The sequence below is a fragment of the Lontra canadensis genome, unplaced genomic scaffold, assembly GCF_010015895.1.
Source record: "Lontra canadensis isolate GAN:19392208 unplaced genomic scaffold, GSC_riverotter_1.0 scaffold9, whole genome shotgun sequence".
NCBI lineage: Eukaryota > Metazoa > Chordata > Mammalia > Carnivora > Mustelidae > Lontra > Lontra canadensis.
Genome location: NW_022631003.1, coordinates 22,931,100 through 22,952,026, shown reverse-complemented (window position 1 = coordinate 22,952,026; position 20,927 = coordinate 22,931,100). Strand labels below are relative to the sequence as shown.

The 20,927-nt window shown below is 36.7% G+C and overlaps 1 protein-coding gene across 1 annotated transcript in view; it reads left to right on the top strand.

The window, feature by feature from the left end:
* SLC15A5 (solute carrier family 15 member 5) overlaps positions 1-20,927 on the top strand; it is an 80,364-nt gene that overhangs the window by 10,992 nt on the left and 48,445 nt on the right. Inside the window, exons 3-5 of the mRNA XM_032855420.1 lie at positions 5,442-5,611; positions 15,396-15,616; positions 19,654-19,840. Of these exons, the coding sequence (XP_032711311.1) occupies positions 5,442-5,611; positions 15,396-15,616; positions 19,654-19,840 (578 nt within the window). The remainder of the gene's footprint in view (positions 1-5,441; positions 5,612-15,395; positions 15,617-19,653; positions 19,841-20,927) is intronic.

Sequence of the window (20,927 nt, the reverse complement as noted above, 5' to 3'; positions counted from 1 at the left end):
GCATCTAGAACTGCAAAATTTCCACTTGCTTCTTTTTTCTCTAAATTCATGGCCACCAGAGTCTTCTTTGAAGTACTTCTACGGGTCTATGATTATGCTGGAAGAAGCAACCATTGTCAACCATGACCCACCAGGAAGTCAGCACCCAAGTGTGTCCTTGACTTTTCTGAACAGTTCAACTTTATCCCATTGAAGAACCACAAATCTCCTAATGAATTATCTCAATATTGTTCAATGCAGAATAAAATATTTTCCCTGAACTCTGTACATTGTCTCCTGCTACCATGAAGACCCAAGAGCTTGCCTTCCCTCTTGGCATCTTCTCAGGTTAAGAAAAACCAGTTTAAACCATTTTACTTAAAATCACTGAAAATAAATCTGAAGTATGTCAAAATGAGACAGCCTAAGAGATGACAAAGTATAAGAGTGAGTTCAATCATGATTACTAAATAAGTAAAGGTGAATGTTTAAAAGAAAAAAATCTCAAAAGGATTGCTGAGATTTGCAGCAACAAGTTTTCCTTCCCTTATTTGTATTCAATGCCACAGAATCACGAAGACCCCCCCAAAAAAAAAAATTAGACTTATATGTACTCCCAGTTATTTGCAGTTCCCAGTCTGTATTTAAAAGTAGACTAAAGAAACATATTTTTACGGCTGCTTTCAATTTTCCTTAATCACTGGTATTTATTTTGCTTTAGTGCTTTGCTCTCTGACTTTCTGTGTGAGAGGTGCTTTATATACTCAATTTGCTAGTGAGCTATGAGATGAAAAGAGTCTTAATGGTGAGTTTGAAGACTGTGGGTTTTTATTTCTTTTATTTTTTTACAGTTGATACATATACAATTTCACCCTTAATTATCTATGGCTTATCCTGTCCATGGATCAATAAAGACATATATAAAACATGCCTGTACTAGGTAATTCTTCCAGAAAATTACACAGTCAAATAGGTTGGATGGCATTTGTTAAAATACATTTAGTACTTGGTGTAAAATCTCTTCCTATACGAAGCTATTCAACACTATAATTCTTTTGTTTCTAACTGCCTTTTACAGGATTGAAGTCTTGGAATAATTGTAATTTTCCTTGACCCTCTTTAGAGTGATTTAGTTTATAACACCATGTGGTGTTCCAAGGAGCCACACAATGTCCTCTTGGATTTTCTCAGCAATATTGAACATTTAAAAAAAAGTGTTTCCTACAGATTGAAAGAGGTATAACACTGCTTGCAGCTCCAGCTTCTCTTAGTTGCGTGAGCCGCAACTCAAGTGTGCAGCTTGCAACGGTACGACAGGATGACCCAAGACTGAGCCTAGGAGCTCTACCCAATTGTCCTACAAAACTCTAGCTTTGTGTCTCACTGGCACTGTGACAAGTTTCTGGTGGTGGATTATAGTAAACCAGAGTCCACAGCATGGCCATGTTGGATGTTTGATTACTTTCCTAGGTCAATTATGGAAAATGTTTTTTATATGTTGTTGTCGGATCACGTGGTTTTTGTGAGATGCCATGTTATTCGTCAATTACTTATTTACTATCCCTATATTGTGATCCTAGAACCATGTTATGTCCTATGGAGACAAAGAACAAGGTGTTCCTGTCAGGAAGCCTGACAGTTTGTGAGAAGACAAAACTAACAAAAGTGAAATCATTGCAGAATGGATTATCTTAGAAGTTCAGAGAATTTCTATTCAAGAGAATGTTGAATAAAGGAAAAGAGACTTGACACGGAACTTTAGTTAAGTGAGAAAAGGTATAGGGATGGGGTGCCTGGGTGACTCAGTTGGTTAAGTATCTGCCTTAGGCTAAGGTTATGATTTCAGGATCCTAGAATCAAGCCCTGTGGCAGGCTCCCGGCTCATTGGGAAGTCTCCTTCTCCCTCTCTTTCTGCCCCTCCCCCAACTCCTGCACTCTCTCTCTCTTAAATAAATACATAAATAAAATTCTTTTAAAAAAAAAGTTGTAGAGGTGAAAATGAGCAACCATGTTTATAGGACAGAGAAGGCACAGGGCTAGCTGGGCACATGTCCCCTTTCCAAATATACGTCACAAACCTGTCTCCCTCTCTCCCTTGACTTTGCTAACCGCAGTCCAGCTCACTTCTAACTCTCCTCCAGGCTACAGCAGCTGTGATTCGTCTTACCAGGCCCTGACCATGCATAATCTACATGCATAGACCTGACATGATAATCGTTTCTTTTTTTCCATTTAAAAGCACATCATTTCAGCCCCATGATCAATCTCCTTCAAATGGCTTCCCAATATATTAAGAATAAAAACCAAACTCTTTACCGTGGACTTCAAGGCCTTGCATGATCTGAATCCCACTTAGTCGTGGATCATGTCTCCAAATGGTCTATTCCTTGCTCACCACGCTCCAACTTCCTTGCTCATTTTGTTTCTGGAATCAAGATTGAAGAAAAGTGAAGAACATGACAACGTTAGCTTAGCACAGTGCAGCTCCAGTGTGTGTTCTCCATTCAGTCTTTACAAGAAACCTGTCTGGAGGGTATGATCCCTATTTTAAAGATAAAGACCCAGAAATCCAGAAAGCCTAAGACACAGATCATGTGACTATCAGAGTTTTCACTCAAATTCATGTCCTTTTTTTTTAAGATTTTATTTATTTATTTATTTATTTGAGAAAGAGACAGAGAGAGAGAGAGAGAGAGAGAGTGAGCCCAAGCAGAGGGGAAGGGCAGAGGGAGAGGGAGAAGGAAGCTTCCTACTCAGCTGGGAGCCAGATGCGGGGCTCCATCTCGGGTCCCTGGATCATGACCTGAGCCAAAGGCAGATGCTTAACCCACCAAGCCACCCAGGTGTCCCAAATTCATGTCTTTTTGAGCATCATTCCAAGAGAAAGAAACAATATTTATAATTAATAATATATAAAATTTGGAGAGAAGCATGAGTGAAAGGTAATTTCGAATGTTAAAGCTTGTATTAATGAGGAAATGGCGGTGTCATGAACTTGATAATAGGAAAGAAGTGTAAAAAAGACACATAGTCAAGTTAGCCTCTTCTTAGAGGCTGCATCAGGACGAGGGCTCCTACTCATGGCTTTGCAACAATGCAGCTGTGAGAATTCAGTTGAAACCGTAAAGGTCTCCAAGGCTAAAATTTCTTCTCTGAAACAGAGATGGAAAATTTTTGTGATCTTGGGTTAGGGAAAGATTTCCTAGATACAACAATAAAAGCACGATCTTCACTGGGTTGTGGTGTAAAAACAGTGAATACTGTTACACTGAAAAGAAATAAAAAATTAAAAAATAAATAAATAAAAGCACGATCCTTAAGAGGGAAAAAATAATAATAATAATAGGCTTTCACCAAAATTAAGAACTTAATTCTCTTCAACAGACACTGCTAAGAAGTGAAAAGACAAGCCACAGACTGAGAGAAAATATTTACTAATCATACATTTGATGAAAGACTTGCATCCAGAATATATAAAGAACTCTTAAAATTCAATAATAAGGGTGCCTGGTGGCTCAGTGGGTTAAAGCCTCTGCCTTTGGCTCAGGTCATGATCCCAGGGTCCTGGGATGGAGCCCCACGTCAGGCTGTCTGCTCAGCAGGGGGCCCGCCTCCCCCCTCTCTTTCTGCCTGCCTCTCTGCCTACTTGTGATCTCTGTCAAATAAATAAATAAAATCTTTTAAAAAATTCAATAATAAGAAAATAAACAACCTAGTTTTATTTTAAATGGGCAAAAGTTTTGAACAGCAATCTCACTAAAGAAGATATACAGATGGATAAAAGCACATGAAGAGATACTCAATATCGCTAGTCATTAGGGAAATGCAAAATAAAATCACAATGGGATACGAACACACATCTATTAAAATGGCTAAAATTTAAGACTGATCATATACCAAGTATTGGCCAAGATGTGGAGGTATTAAAACTCTCATATGCATGTTGTAGTTGATGCAAAATGTTACAATTACTTGAAAACCATTTGGAAATTTCTTAAAATGTTAAATGTTCATCTACTGTATCATCTAGCCCTTCCACTCCTAGGTTTTTTTCAAACCCTAATTATGTTGTTACATGGCAAAAGTGAAGGGATTTTGCAATGTAACTAAAGTCTCTAGGGGTGCCTTGGTGGCTCAGTCAGTTTAGCATCTAAGTCTCGGTTTTGGCTCAGGTCATGATGTCAGAGTTACAGGATTGAAAACCTTGGGCTCCTTGCTCAGCAGGGAGTCTGCCTGAGGCTCTTTCTCTCTCCCTCTGCCCCTTCCACCACTTGTGCACACTCTCTCTCTCCCTTTCTCGCTCTAAAATAAATAAAGCCTTTTTTTAAAGTCTCTAATAATTTGATTTTTAAATTAATCGAAGAAGAGATTATCCTAGAATCCTGGATGGGCCTCATCTAACAAGGTTGGCCCTTTAAACCTTAGTGATAATGTTATATTCTAAAACTTAGGTCTTATTAGTGTTTACCCAACTGAAAAGTTTACCAAAACTCATAAAACTATATATTTAAGCAGATATTTTATTGTATTTAATTTTACCCTAATAAATTTTTTAAATTCATGTTAAGACCCCTCCTCTGCCATGGGACTCTAACAGCGTGGGCTTAGACCCAATGAAAGGATGAGAGATACAGATTATTTCCCCAAAATTACAAACCAGACTACTGCTATGGGTACATATTTGTAATACTATTCATCAGGAAGAGGTACTGAAAGTTTTATTCAAATGACACTCATTTCTTTGGTTTAATGCATGGTCTGGGTATAACCAAAGTATTCCTCAGTTTACCCGTACTTTGAAGAGTGGAATAAATAGGAAGATTCAGCTTTTTAACCATGCAGCCTTTCCCAGATTTATTAGGCATGTTTGATTAAGTATTGTTTATGGCTTCTCTAGTGCCACAACACATAGTTGAGCAGTTACTGTAGAGATGGTATGACCCTCAAAACCTCAAATATTCACTATGAAGCCCTTTGCAGAAAAAGTTTGTCTTTAGATAACACATTCTCTCCACACGTGTTCTAAAAGGAATGAAACAAAGATAACAAAACTGATAAGACTCCATAGTGGATATGTACACACTTATTAAGAAGTCTAATAAACAGGCGTGCCTGACTGGCTCAGTTGGTTAAGTGTCTGCCTTCAGCTCAGGTCATGATCCTGGAATCGAGCCCCATGTCGAGCTCCCTGCTAGTTGGGGAGTCTGCTTCTCCTTCTCCCTCTGCTCCTCTCGCTGCTCCTTGTCTCTCCTTGTCTCTCCTTCTCTCTCTTTCTCTCTCTCTCTCAAATAAATAAAATCTTTTTTTTTTTTTAAAGAAGTCTAAAATAATACTGGCAAATTCTAGTTCAGCTAACAGGCCACCACTTCATAGCTTACATCTATATCAAAGCATTAAAATTAACAATTGTTCTCTGAAGTAACTCAATGGTCTTCTTATTTCTGTCTGTCTGTGTATCACAGGTTCTGCTGGATCATGAACCTGAAAGCAACTGTTGTCTTTCTGGGAATATCTTACATCCAGCACTCAGGGGCTGGGGCCCTGGTTCTACTCATTCCCTTTATGTCTACACTTATGGCTTTGACAACCCTTCATATGATGCACTGTGACTTGATTTATCAGCCAGAAAAATGTAAGTAAATCACACTTCACATTAATTATTTGATTTTGATGGTTTTCTTGATCTACTTGATCTTCTTCATCTTTGATCCCCTGTAACTTCTCTTTCAACTCACAGGATTTGTAGAGTCTGCCAGTTGCTACACTTGAGAGCAGCAAAGTCTGTAAGAATATCAACAATCTCTAAGATCTTTTAGGTTTCCCTTGTTCAAATCAGTTTAATAATTGGATGTTTTAAACAAAAACAAAAGTAGGAAAAAAATCCCGTATGCACTCTCTGCTTCAACTATCATCAACTCCACTCACTCTCTCCCCATCCCACATGGTGATTTTGAAGCAATAAATTAAGTATAATAGCATTTCTAAATGAAATGATTCAGTCAGAGAAAGGCAAATACCCCATGATCACATCCCTCAGATGTGGAATTTAAGAAAGGAAACAGATAACCAAATGGGAAGGGGGAAAAGACAAAAGGAGGGATGAGGACAAACCACAAGAGACTCTTAAAGATAGAGAACAAACTGAGAGTGGATGGAGGGAGGGGGTGGGGGTCAGGCTAGATGGGTGATGGGTTTTAAGATGTGCTCTTACTGGGTTGAGCACCGGGTGTTGTATGTAAGTGATGAATCACTGAATTCTATTCCTGAAACCAATATTGCACTTTATGTTAGCTAACTAAAATTTAAATTAAAATAAATAAATAAATATTATAGCATTTCATTTGTGTGCAAATGTATAAATGACATACTTTAAAAAAACCATATTCACAATGTCAATATTACATACACACACACAATGAAAGGGAGAGTAGCTGCTCACTGTTAAAATCTGTTTCCATTTTTGAAATTTGTGTATTTTATTTACTTCAAATCAAATCCAAATAGGTCCATACATTCCGAATGGCAGAAATGCCCCTTACATCATCTATATTCCTCTTTCATTTCTGTCTCTTTTAAATTTTATTTTTAAAGAAATCTGAACATTCCACAGAGCATTTCTCGTAGTCTGGATTTCATGGATTACATCCACATGTTGTCCCTCAAGAGATGTTCCTCTTTCTTAATTCCTTTTAATTGTCTGAAAGACCTACATGCTTGATCAGATTAAGATTTTTTTTAAACAAAATTCCTTTATAGATGGTGTTATGTACTTCAACAAAGAGAAGAGATGTCTGATTATCTGTTTTTACAGTATCAGCACCCACTGATGATTTCTGCCTAAGTCCATACTCCACTGTGGGTTACAAGGCAGTGATAGTCCATATTTATTCCTCCTTTATTAGCTGAAATAATTCTATAAAGAGAAATCTCTCCTCAGTAAGTATTCAATTATACAGAGGTACAGTTTATATAAGAAAAAGAAAACAAATGTTTAATTCTTTTACTCTATTTTTAGACTTTCAGTATCTTCCAGAGGTAGACCTGTTGGATGATTACTTTAGAAAAACTATTATTATTAATTTATGGACTTAAAATTTTTAATAAGTTTCAATCCACTGCAGTTATCAGTGCTCAGATTATTCCATATTTGGGCAGTGAGGTTCTCTTTGAGTTGGTGTCTGAGTCTTTCGGACAAGCCTCTGTTGTCTTTTGTGGCTTCCTTGCTTTCTGATATACCAGCATATTCTATGGTGATCATTTCTTTCCCTGAACTTGGAATCATCTCCTTCTCAAAAAAAACGGTGTTTCCTTTCCACGGATGTTGGTAATTAGAGACTATAATTTTGGCTATGGGGATGCTCAATGCTACTTAGTCTATCATGGTTCCTAGACTTTTCTGTGGACAAAGCTAGAAAATGTTTTTTTTTTCTTTCCTTCTAGAATAACATACATTTTGGATTATACTAATACCTTTATCAAAACCAGTGCTGAAGGATTTTTCCTTATCCTATCAAACTCACGTCTTTTTCTCTTATTTCCTAGGCCAAGAATCCCAGTTCTCAATGACAACAATAATCCACACATTTGCTTTATCTCAAAGACTCAGTAGTCTTAGCCTGACACTGGCACCCTCAGTATGGTTATCGAAAACAGTTTCAAGATTCTTGCACTTTTTTTTTTCTTTATCTTATAATCCCTAGGAATGTACACCAAAATTATTATGTCCTAAAGTTACTCATAGTTTCTCTCTGTGTGGTTGTTTCAGTAACTTTATGGAAGATTAAATGTATTTATTTCATTTTTCTTTATACTTAGACATATTGTAAAAATTTAATTAAGTCTTGGGAATAGTTTCATGTATCTAAAATTCATGTAGAAAACAAGGTCTATTTATATTCCTATATCCTCTCCTATTCCCTTAGGTGTCCATTTACATATTTTAAAGAATTATCTTTCCATTTTTGTAATAAGGGAAACTATTAAAATTTTTTATGTGTGTGTGTGTATATATGTCTCCATGTATGTATTTACTTCCCTCCTTATATGAGCAAGAGCATATTATTCACTCTTCTCACCTGCTTTTCTCATTTAATCTATCCTAGGGATTGCTTCATAATTGTTAATAAAAATATGCCCCATTCCTTTTTATAGCTGCTTGGTTCTCCATTATGTAATGAACCAGCTTCATATTGATGTTTATTTTATCAGCCTCATATGGGTTTTTGCTTTTTTTTTTTTTTTGCTTTTTTTTTTTTTTTGCTTTTGCTATGTTAAGTAGTTTCTAGTGAATAGCCTGCTGTAATCCTCTCTTTGTAGGAATGTTAAGTGAAAAAGTAATTATACACACAACTTTGCTATATTTCAGCAAATTTCCTTCCATAGTGGTTGTACCGTTGAGTTTCCACCAAAAATGTATGAGAATGCCTGTTTTCTCATAGTCTTTCCAGCAAAGTAATTTTGTCAAACTTTTGGATTTTTGACAACTTGAGGGTGGAAAATGGTATCTTGCAAAAGTTTTAATTGACATTTCTCTTATTATGAGAAAAGTTGAACATTTTTTCATTGCTTAGAACAATTTGTATTTCTTTCAATGAACTACCTGTTCATACATCTAGTCCATTTTTTTCTGTAGGACTGTGGACTTTTTCTGTTGATTTTTAGAAGATTTCTTTATATTGTAGATGTTAAATTTTTATTTATGATAAAATTTGCAAATATTATTCCCCATTTGTCATATAGCTTTTAACTTTGATTCTTGTGTTTTTCTTCTACACACAAGATTTTTAAGTTTTTTTTTTTTGATGAGGGGTTATGTTTATAAGAAAATATATCAGTTGTCTCCCTAATTACTTCTAGATTTTGAATTATGTTGGAAAAGTTTTCCTTACTCCCAGAATATAAAGATATTCACTCAAATTTTCTTTCAGTACTCATATTCTTTCTTTTTTTTTTTTATCTTTGCATCTCTGACCCATTGGAAATTATATTAAAATGGGTTTGGGGGCACATGAGTGGCTCAGTCGGTTAAGCCTCTAACTCTTGATTTTGGTTCACATCATGATCTCAAGGTTGTGGGATCAAGTCCCCATCATGCTCCAAGCTCAGCACAGAGTCTGCTTGAGATTCTCTCTCTCCCTCTCCCTCTGCTCCTCCACCTACTCTCTCTCAAATTCATTAATTCATTAATTAAATCTTTTTTTAAAATAAAACAAAATAGGTTTTAAGAGTGAACTTAATTTTATCTTTTTTCCATGTAACTGTCAAGTTATCCAAACTCACTTATTTCAAAGTCTGAATTTTCCCCACTAATATGAGATGCCACCTTCATTGTACATATAGACACTTGCATTTCTGGAGTTTCTACTCTGTTCCTTGGTCAGTCTATTAATCTATCTTTTCTAACTCTGACCTTAATTTCTCATATATTTTCTTTTTACTACTACCACTGTTTCTACTACTAAGAGTGATGTGATGAGCTGTATTTTTACCAGTTGAGGGTCTTCACCAATGTTACCTCATTTTTACCCCCAGCCTGTGAAGTAGGTAGGAAGGGTACCTTGTATCCTTTTATAGCTCAGGCTCCATATGCTTTGCTCTGCTTCTCTGGCAACTTCAGCATATCATTTATGATGTTTTTAATTTAAATTAGAGTTAGTTAACATACAGTGCAACATTCTCTTCTGGAGTAGAATCTAGTGCTTCATCACTTACGTACAACACCCAGTGTGGAGTTGATTTTATTATAGCACATTTGGAAGTATGGAAAATTTCATCCATAGGAACATCTCCCTCCATTTCTCAGAGCTCTGTGGTCTGTGGATCACAGCTAAACAGTATACTTCCTCCTGGCAATCTGTGGAATGGGTTCAATATGCAGAAAGGTCTATGAGGGTTGGTCTTTGTCAGCCCCACAGAGCAAAAAAGAGAAAACTATAAAGCATAAAATTTCATGGAAAGACAAGTTTAGTCATTTCTGGAGTGTGTAATTAGCAAATAATTCTGGGGGTTTGTGAATATAAATTCATAATTTATCTATGTAAATTATAAATTTGCTTCCCAATTTCCTATTTAAAAATATATTTATCTGAATAAAGAGATATAATTCTTCATGTAATACAGGCATATATAAGCTACTGTTCACCACCAACCTATTGTAGCCCTTATGTTACATATTTAAATACATGATGAAGTAAACTTTCTTCGGAAATTCATGAGAAAACATTTTATAATTGTAATTAAAAGTATAATAGAAAATGTTCTGGCATCTTTTACTCTACATAATACTCCATAAACTGAATACTTCACAGTTTTCAGTTTTGTCTTGTTTTCTATTTCCAAGTAATAAGATCACCCAACTACGATGAAGTAAAATGCTGTCTTCCCTCTAGCCAAGTATATAATCCTTATTTTGGCTTCTTCCTCTCTGATGACTAAATTGGAAATTCCTCAAAGCTGTAATTCAAAGCCATAGGTGACCTTAAAGAAATGATTTTTTATATGCTACCTTTTATTTTAAGGTAACTTTTCAAATGTGGACCATGCATTCCATTATGTTTAGCTGTCAAGCACGGCCTTCATTTGCATTTCTTCCCACTGCTATAATTTTGAGAACTGGCAGGTGACCAAAGAAGAAAAAATGTGCATCTACCATCTAGAGTGCAATGTAGGCTTTTTTTATTATAATTAAGTAGCATAGATATTCATGATTAGATCAAGGTCAGAGGAGCAGAACATCAGAGCCAAGGACTTAAAGGTACAAAGAATAGAAAAATTGCTTTCTAAAGTTTTTTTTTTAATAGTAATAGCTACAATCTTTAAGTTTTGCAATAAAACATTTAAAATAGCTCATCTGTTTTATTTTAAAATGTACACGCCTGGTGTGTTTGCCATGCACATTTAAACTAGAGCTTGAAGTCTCAGTTGCATTTTCATTCCTTTTTTTTTTTTTTTTCAACTTCCCATTTCTGCTCCCGGTGCAGAAAAGCAATTTGAAAATTATAATGACAATGGATTTTTTTAAAAGTGAAGTCTACATGACACCCCAAATTATTTGTACGGAAGGCATGAATTTTCTATTAAGTCTAATGGATTAATCCACAGAGGTGGTGTGATGTTTAGAAAGAGATGTTTTCAACAGGGTATCTCTCCTAACATTCAGGGATAATACCCTGGGTTGATGGGGCATCTGCTGCTCTCCTTGGGCAGACAGATGACTGTATATTTCCTTTTCCTGCCCTCTCGAACTAGCTTATGACTCCCTCCCAGGTTGACTGATCAATTTAGGATTACTACTTCTTTTCCCTCTGACTTAAAACCCATATAGCACACTGTCCACTCCTTCTCAATCTCCTTGATAGTCCTTCTCTTTTCTCTTCTGATAATCTTCTAACTGATGCAAAGCCCTAAGATTCATTCCCTGGACCTCATCTCTTTACACCCTCTTTCCTCAAGTAACCTGTAATCCCACTTTTAATATCAACTATAAACCAAACACTCAAGTTCATATTGACTTCACCTTGAAACATACATATCCAATTTCTAGTCAACATTTTTTTTTATGGTAGAAAACTTTTATTTTTCAATTTAAAACATTTCTACACAGTTCACCTCCCCCTCTCCCTCTCTCTCTCTCTCTCTAATATATATAAACATATATATATAATATATATATATTTAATGTTACCTTTCAAAACCTCATTAAAATAAAAATACAAGCACAAAAAGGTGTCAGCTTTCAAAAATGAAAAGAACAGAAAACAGGCTATTAGAAGACAAAAGCTTTTCCTACATTTCTTGGAAACATGCATGGACATTTTAACTTGGTTATCTAATGGTCCTCTCAAACTTAACCTGACCAAAACTCAAGTCCTGATTCACCCAAAGGCAACCAAGCCCCTTTCTTGTCTTCTTCATCTCAATGTCTATCACCAACACCCAGTTTTCTAAGGAAAAAGTAAGTAGTCATCCTCAAACTTCCCCATTTCTTCAAGCTCCCCCCATCATAAAATACTGCTGATTGTTCAAACACACATGCCTACCTGTCCACTTCTCTTCACTGCTATTGCTATGTCCAAGTCACCATTACCTCTTGCCCTCTCTCAGCTTCCCCTCTTGTTTTCCAAACCTATTATCCACACCACTACCAGACTTCAAGAGTAACTTTTTAAGTGTATACATCCTACAGTTATCTCCCTTCTGCATAAAATTTCTTAATGCTTTCCTGTAACACTGAAGGCAAACTCCAAGCTCCTTACTTCAGCCTGTGAAGTCGGATCCCTGACCAACTCTGGAACCTCACCTTCTTCCAATCTTCTAACTGAGGTACTGCCTCAAATTGACCTTTACGGATACTGAACCACTCTCAGATTTTTTTTTTAAGATTTTTATTTTATTTTATTTGAAAGAGAGACAGAGACAGGGGGTATAAGCAGGGGAAGGGGCAGAGGGAGAGAGACCAGCAGATTCCCCACTGAGCAAGGAGCCTGATCTGGTGCTCATTCCTAGGACCCTGAGATCATGACCTGAGCTGAAGTCAGATGCTTAACAAACTGAATCACCCAGGTGCCCCCAGCTTATTTCTACCCTGTGACATATCTGGCATACGCTTCCTCTATGTCTTTTGCCTACTTCCAGTCATTCGAGCCACAGTTCAAATTTCAACTCTTTCTGCTGTCTCTATTCTCTATCCCATACTGGGTGTCTGTCTTAGAAGTCCATTTTGCTTTCATCATTGAGCATGCCTTATATTTTTCTGCTAAAAAGTGTCTCCCCAACCAGAAGGAAAACTCAGAAATTTGTAGGTCTCGTTCACTATTATTATTCTCAGGCTCCAAAAAACCTTTGGCATATAGTAGGAACTTAGTATGTTGAATGAATGAATGATTGCATATTCACAATTGTTTGGAATCAATTATGTGCCCTCCCTATCCTAGCTAAAATTCTAGACCTCATTCATGCTCAATCATTTTTTGTTCTTAACCATTGTTTTTGTTGTTTCATATCACCCTATCAGATATAACTTACTTGTTTAAATAAAATTCATTTTTCAAAATGAGTATTTAGTTGAAGCCAGTGCTACTCAAAGCCTTATCCATGGAGCACTGCTGATCAATGAACTGTTTGTTATTGATATGCAACAAAATAAATACAGACACTGAGAGAAAACATGTAGAAACATTTACTGAAAGTTAGATTCTATGTCTGTTGAATCTAATAATAAAAATATCAGGACTTATATTATTTATGTCTTTGTTTTATTTTATTCTTTAGGTATTATGTTTTATGGTTATTTTAAAAATGTATTGACCATAATGGCTCAGACTTTTTAAAAAAAATTTTTTAGCACAGCTAGTTTAAGAAGCAATAATCCAAACTATTCCTCTTTAGAAATAATATGATAAAGATATTTAAATATTTATTAAGGTTGCAGGTATCAGTTTACCATGCATTAAGAGCAGATGACAATTCATCTTGCAACAAATGGTGATTCACTCAAACAAAAACAGAATGATGGGTTCAAAACATGTATTCAATATAAGCACCTGAATTTAAAGAAAGAGAGGGGAAATTGGGGAGAATATCTGTGGAAATAGTCTTTCATCCTATGAATAGTCATTTTATCACAAAGCCTATTCAAAAGCATAGAGTAAGTTGGATTAATGCCAGTAATAACCCTTCCATCTACACAGCACTGTTTTGCAAAAGTTGAGCAGAGAACAGACTGATGAGCAACAGTGACAAGTTCATAAAGAAATGTCAGGAAGTTAAGCCTCCTAGCCCAGACCTGTTCAAATTCAGTTTCCAGACTGTTCATCAAGGCATTCTCAGTTCTCATTTTACTAAAGTCTTAAGTAAACTAATTGAAATAGCTAGGAAAGTCTCATAATAGAGCAGTTCTTCCTGCAATAATAAAAAGATGTCCCTCTTCTTTCCTAAGAGACGCAACCACTCACAGGGGCTTCTTTTCCCTTGGTGCTCTTAGTCCCTGGGCTTTCCTCTGTGTTCTGGCAATAGTGACTAAGAAGAGGCAATAGTGACCACAGGTATGAGCCCATAGGAGAAGCAATTATTTCAACATACTTCCAGTTGACCTCAACATACTTCACAGAGGCCGCCAAAGAGCCACTGCTATAATCATTCTTGGTCACTACCAATTTGGGCTGGATTTGATTCAGTGACTTAGAGGTGAAAGGTCCCATATTCAATTACCAGGCCCCCAGCTTCTTCAATTAATCAAAGGCTGACATAATAGGTCTATTACAACTCTTAAAAGAGATCAAATCAATATAATCACTCTATAACCATAAAAAGAAAAAGTAATAAATATTCTTTATTTAAATATAAAAACCAATACTTGACCACATTTATATGAATTTGTTAGAATGTATTTCACGTATAATTTTATTATGGGAAATTTGAACATAAGCAAAATGACCATCAAACTATACTTCAAAATTCTATAGTGGCCTTCCTTGGAGAAACTCAAACATTTTTACATTTATTATACCGTTTATCCTGCAACCATGGCTTGGTGTCTATGTAATTTGCAGAAGGATTTCTTTGGTCGAAAGAGTACTATGAAAAATTATAACAATTATGGTGGCACAGCTGAACTGCTAACTCAAAGGGGGGTGGGGAAGTGTCCCTTATCTGTCATTGTATCAGGAAGTCCTAATGGAGTCAAAGAAAAGGTGGTATCTGAAAGATCATGAAAGAAGCAACAGTGAGGTTGCAAATCACAAGCAGTAAGTGACTGCTAACATCTGAGGCAATAAAATGCTTTGGATACTGAAGTGACAGCCATATAAACCCAGAAGAAACTACTGGAAAAGTCAAAAGCCAGCTAATCCAATCTGAACTTTTAGTGATGCTATCAACATGTATAAAGTCATTTGAAGAGTTCAAAGTTTAACCTTACATCTGAAATTCAAGGATAACGTCAAAGCAGAGAATACATTTCGCTTCATCTCCATGTCAAAATAAGAAACCACCCCCTGACAAGTGAGGATTATTGATATAACCATTTATATTAAGAACTAGTACTAGTCCTTTGTGTTAAGACTGTAAAAGAAAGTTCTGGTTGTCTTACTCATTAATGAGTTAGACTTCTAAGAGATTGTGGAATTTCTTACTTTGGTGTTTTATTTTGTCACCTTTCTTCCTTTTTTAATATGTTTCCATTGATCTTACCTTTTTCATTTTTTACTTTAGCTGTCAGGCACTACCTTGGGCTGGTCACCAGGATGCCAGAACTCTTGTCAGAAGCATGTTCCTTTGAATTCAACCCCTTGGGGGCTAAAACCTTCTCAGTCACTTTACTGCCCTTCATCCTTGCAATTGTCATCTTTCTGATGGACGTCTTGGAAAATTGAAGAACAATTCCTTTACTAATACATAATATCTCAAATTACTTGCAGGTTGCTCCCTCCTGACAACCTTTGGGGTGTTTATTAATGCACTGAAAATATGCTGTCTGCGCTATTGCCATCTTGCTGGAGATGTGACAAGCTGGTTAGACCATGCCAAGAAAAAAAATGGCGGTTGCTACAGTGAGCTCCACGTGGAAGATACAAAATTTTTCTTCACCCTTCTCCCTCTCTTCATTTTTCAGCTCCTTTACAGAATATGCATTATGCAGGTACTATCCCACGATAGTAAAGTGATTGTATGTGAACATTACAAGTTAAATATTTATTTTCATCCCATCAAACTCTTCTCATACACTTTGTCAGGGAGTTATCCTGTAAATGCTTCTCAACATTACAGGCTCTAATTTCGAGAGACAAGAGGGGTCAGGCAGAGAGAGGCATACCTGAGGAGAACCTAGTATGTTGTTTCTCTTGTAAAACTGGAAATATCTTTCAGAAGATGCAGACGATATTTCAGAGTGCATAGTCACAAGGCATTAGAGCAATGCACGAAAATATGCAATTTGTGGGCGATTACCCAACCTTTTCTTCCTCCTTCATTAAACCTTTAAAATCTAGTACTAACACGTAGCTAACTTGACTGATTTAAGTACCACTTCCCCTGTACTCAAGTATATGTTCTAATGAGCAAGAGATTATTTCCCCACCCACCCTTAGTTCCTTGGTGAATCCATCCCTGTGCTGTGGAGAATTTAGAGGGAAAACAGCAAGTCCAAAGTTCCTTTTAAGACATATGTGATTAAAGAACAATTTTAATATGACAATGGTCAAAAACAAACTTACAAAGAAATACAAGTGACTATAAAGACTTTGAAGAAATTCAGGACTATATTTGCTGCTAACTTGGAAATTAGATGGCTAATGAGTGAGTTAGATTTGTAAATCTCAGAGCAGTAGAGCTGAAAAAGAAACTTAGAGATTAATTTACTCAACTACTTCATTTGCTGAAGAGGAAACTGAGGCTTAGAAAAATTAAGTGATTCTGGAAGGACAGTTAAGTCACACCGTTAATAATAGCGAGAGGGAAGGCAAATCTACCTGCGGACTCTTAGGACCATGCTTGCTCTAATTCACCAGGGGTCAGCAAATTACTGCCTGCAGGCCAAATCCAGCTTGCTGGTTTTTTGTTTTGCTTTGTTTTGTTTGCATTTCCTGCCAGATAAAAAAAGTTTTAAAATTTTTATATACCTGAAAAAAATCAAAAGAAAAAATATTTTAGGACATACAAAATCATATCAAATTCCAAATTCAGGACCAATAAATAAAGTTTTATTGGAACATAGCCATTCTTGTTTATTTGTCATACTATGTTTCTTGGTGCATGAAAACAGCAGGCTTGAGTGTTTGCAATAGAATCAGCATATGGAAATATTTTCTATCTGGCCCGCTGCAAAAAAGTTTGCCAAGAACCCTTGCTGTAAACGTTGCATGAAAGCAAGGTTAATCTAGCAGATTCAACTTCTTTCCTGACTGCACTATAGCAGTCAGTACAAAAACACAAAAATATTACCTGTGTATATAATCTTTAATATCATAAAGAACATCTTAAAAGGGCAAAATTAATAGTAAGTATAAAATTACTAGGTAGTCCATAGCTAGCCTCGAACATTCTGTGAAAATAGCACTAATTCCTGACTCTTTATTTTCGTAATGCAGTGACACTTACTATTCCTTTTGACTAAATTTCTCTTCTGAAAACTGTCATAAATTTTTTAATTTGACATAAATTACAATAAATTCCAATAAACTGAATTTTAACTATCTAGATGCCCAGGTATTGCAAAGAACAAAAACTGTTATTCATTGATCACCTATATGGTCATGACTCCTAAAAGATAACTTCACAGTATCTAATTTAATCCCCACAGCAAGCTTACAGTGGTTGTTATTCTGGTCCTAAATATGCGTCTCAGAGACATGCAGTAACCTGTAATTTGCTTGCAGTCACCCCACTAATATATGGCATCCCAATTCAGTGCTGGTATGAACACCCAGGGTTTACTATCCACAATGTCTCTCTTGCAACTGGGTTAAAAATCCCTGATACAGACCTATAGGCTCCAAAATTATACACAGTAATGTTATGCCAGAAAATTCCCCACCACCCCCCAAAAAAAGTTTAGAATGTGCTTCTCAAGAGAGGCAGAGGAAACTTCCAATGGGATAGGCTGAAAGTAGATTTTTACCTTCAGATGAAATACTCACCAGCATAAAGGCGATCAAAGTACCAAGAATAAAACATCCTTGAATTCCGTATTTTAAATTTAGTAGCCTTTATTGACCTTCAGTTCCAAGACATACATTTAAAATATGTTGATATTAAGGCTGATGATGTTGCCATTTGACATTACTGGCCACTCAAAGGTGAAAATGAATCTCTATTGACAGCAATTATTTCTGAATACTCAGAGGCTTGTATGAAATAAAAGTATTTAAAATTTTAAAAGGGGATGATTTCAGAACTTGAGGCAGAACCAGAAATGATTTCAAGCTTTCAAGACACTGGAGACTTTTCTTAGATTAGGCAATATATTAATATTGCTTCACTAAAGATTAATAGTACATTCGCCACATTATTAAGTTAACAGGTTTCTGTGTCTGTGATTCATGCCGATAATAACTTTATTCCTATTAACAATAATTCTCATTTGAAATCAGTAACAGAAACTTCCAAGTTATGCTGGGAGCCTTTCAGTCTTCAAGCAGATCTGCTGCCAGCACTCTTTTTTAAAAGCATCACTCATTTTCCTCTGATTGGGGGATATGTGCTTAATAATTTTATGGAAGTGAGGCAGAACTAGCTAATGTTCCCTTCAGTCTTGCCATCTGCCCCCAGCAAAGCAATCCTTGTTTATAATCCTAAAGGTCACATTGAAGACTGGAAGATGAATTATCACCAGGACACATTTTAGACAGATAGAAAGAATGTCTGTGAAAATGTGGTCTATCCCTGGGTTTAGGCAGTTAACATAGCAAGAGGCTCATTTTACAAGCGATGGGTTCATTAACTGCTGTGCTTATGACTCGGACTCTTCTTATACCCTCTCCAATTGTACGATTGATAGAGGAGTCAGTGAAAAGACTCGAACAGGAAGTGATCATCTGGATGTCTGAGGTGGGCAGCTCTCCCAGTATGGCAATAAGGCACAAATCCTATCGTAGTTCACGCACAGCAAGAAAAAAATGGTTTGGTGAATCCATCCCTTACGGACAAGACTCAGGTTGACTTAGCAGTTTTGTGCTCCACTGGGAATTAGAGAAGTACTAGGCTCTGTGACTGATAATCACGAGTGACTGCAGCCACATTCACACATAGAAAAGCCAGTAGGTGCCCTCTTTCTTGTGACCCTGTGCTTTTTAACAAGAGGTTTGGAATACTTGAACAGTCTCCAAGTTCAGGTTATGCTTTTAGTTAGGATTAGGGTTATTTTAAAAATGAAGAAATTCTGACACTACACTGAGGATTTGGGATGTGGTAGAGGTCTTCTTCGTTTGGGTTTTTGCTTTTGGGGGATTATGTTTGCTGTTCATTTTTTATCTGTTAGTTTATTATGCAAACCTTTTGCATACAGCTTCCTTTGTGGTCCACTAATGTCACACACTGAGTTTAAAATGAGAGTGTAAACACAAGTATATTTTGTTTCTCTTTTTTCCTGTTACTTGGCTCATTTTAGAAGTGGAACCCATCCAAGGAGCCAACAAAGACAGCCTCTGACAAGTATTGTGTTTCTACCCTGGGCCCCTCTTCTTAGTAAAAATCCTTCCTATCTATTTTGCTACCACACTAGATGCCATTCGAAGGCTTTTTTTTGCTTGCCCCCAATTTTTTTCCATCAGGGTAAAAACAAACATCCTTAATACCTTCTACTGGTTTTTAATTTATTGTTTCAGGAAAAAGTCTGCTTGCTTATACACAGAGCTATATTTTTTCAGTAAGTTGTTTGACTTCTTAGGTGTCAACCTAAGCACAAAATTAGGGCCACCTTTACTTTCATAGGAAGATGAAGAAGTCAGGATGACAAAAAGATTCCTCCATAAAGAATCAGTAGTATTGTCGATAGACTCCACAGAGACAATACTGCCCTGTGCCAGCTCATAATTGGGACATGGAGGATGAGAGGAGCATTCTGCTCATCTGTCGCAGACAGAGCACTTGCAAAGGGCAAGGGATCTCCTGCAAGATGCTTTCTCTAGAGTTAAACCACTCTCTTAATGCCTGGCTGCTTTCCCCCTCCCCCAACTACAGATTCCTTCAGGCTATTATGTGCAGACCATGAATTCCAACAGGAATTTGGATGGATTTCTTCTGCCAGTTGCAGTAATGAATGTCATCAGCACCCTACCATTATTAATTCTGGCGCCTTGTATGGAGTATTTAAGCACCTTCCTCTTTCCCTCGAAGAGAGATGGATCATTTCTGTGGCCATGCATTAGTAAGTACAACTTAGCATCTCAAGTGAACTGTTTGCAACTTTTTGCAATAAAAAAAGACTCTGCTAAGATCTCAGCTAGCTATATGTTCTGGAGTAGAGACCCATTTTGACAAGCTGGGAAGAAAATGAATTTGAGAGGAAGAACATCCAGCTCCTCGAGTCTTGACGCAGACATGAGTGGCCCATTGTCTTCCCACCTTTGATGCTTCCTCAGAGGACACAGCTGATATAAAGACCCAGTGAAATTTCCAGTGCTACCAAATGGCCTATCTTTCCTCAAGGGGAGCGGTTACTTACTTACTTACTTACTTCCTTACTCCCAAGTCAATGCTGAATATGTTCTTGAAAATTAACACAGGTTGGGGCACCTGGGTGGCTCGGTTGGTTAAGCATCTCCCTGCGGCTCAGGTCATGATCTCAGGGTCCTGGGATTGAGCCCCGTGTCAGGCTCCCTGCCCAACCAGGAGTCTGCTGCTTCCTCTGCCCCTCTACCACCACTGTGTTCATGCTCTCTCTCTGTCTAAAGTAAATAAAATCTTTAAAAAAAAATTAACACAGGTTAACAAACCCCCAAAATAATGCCTGACTATAGTTGCGAGGTATTAACTTCTGAACCAGTATCAAATTTACTAAAAATTAGTACTGTGATTCAGTTTCTACATTATACTTATTCATATAGTAAGGTACATAGCAAAAATTTTCAAGCATTTTTTCCAGCTTTATTGATCTTCCAGCTTAATTAATGCTTAACATTGTGGAAATCTGAGGTGTACGATGTGACAGTTTGATACAAGTATACATTGCAAAGTGTCACCACATTAAGGTTGGTTAGCACATCCTCAACCTCATGTAATTGGGGCTTTCTTCTTATGGTGAGAACACTAAAACTCTACTTTCATTGTTGAGAGGGGGAAAAATTAGGTCACCTTACTCAGAACACAAGCAATAGACCATAAAATAAAATTTCTCCAGTTGCAATGGCAGAGAAGGAGTTGAAGCCCATTCTGACTACACTCTGCCTCAGCCTGGCAGAGATCCCTCAGACACCGCCATGGACCAGGGGACAAGTACTGATACAGCCAAACCA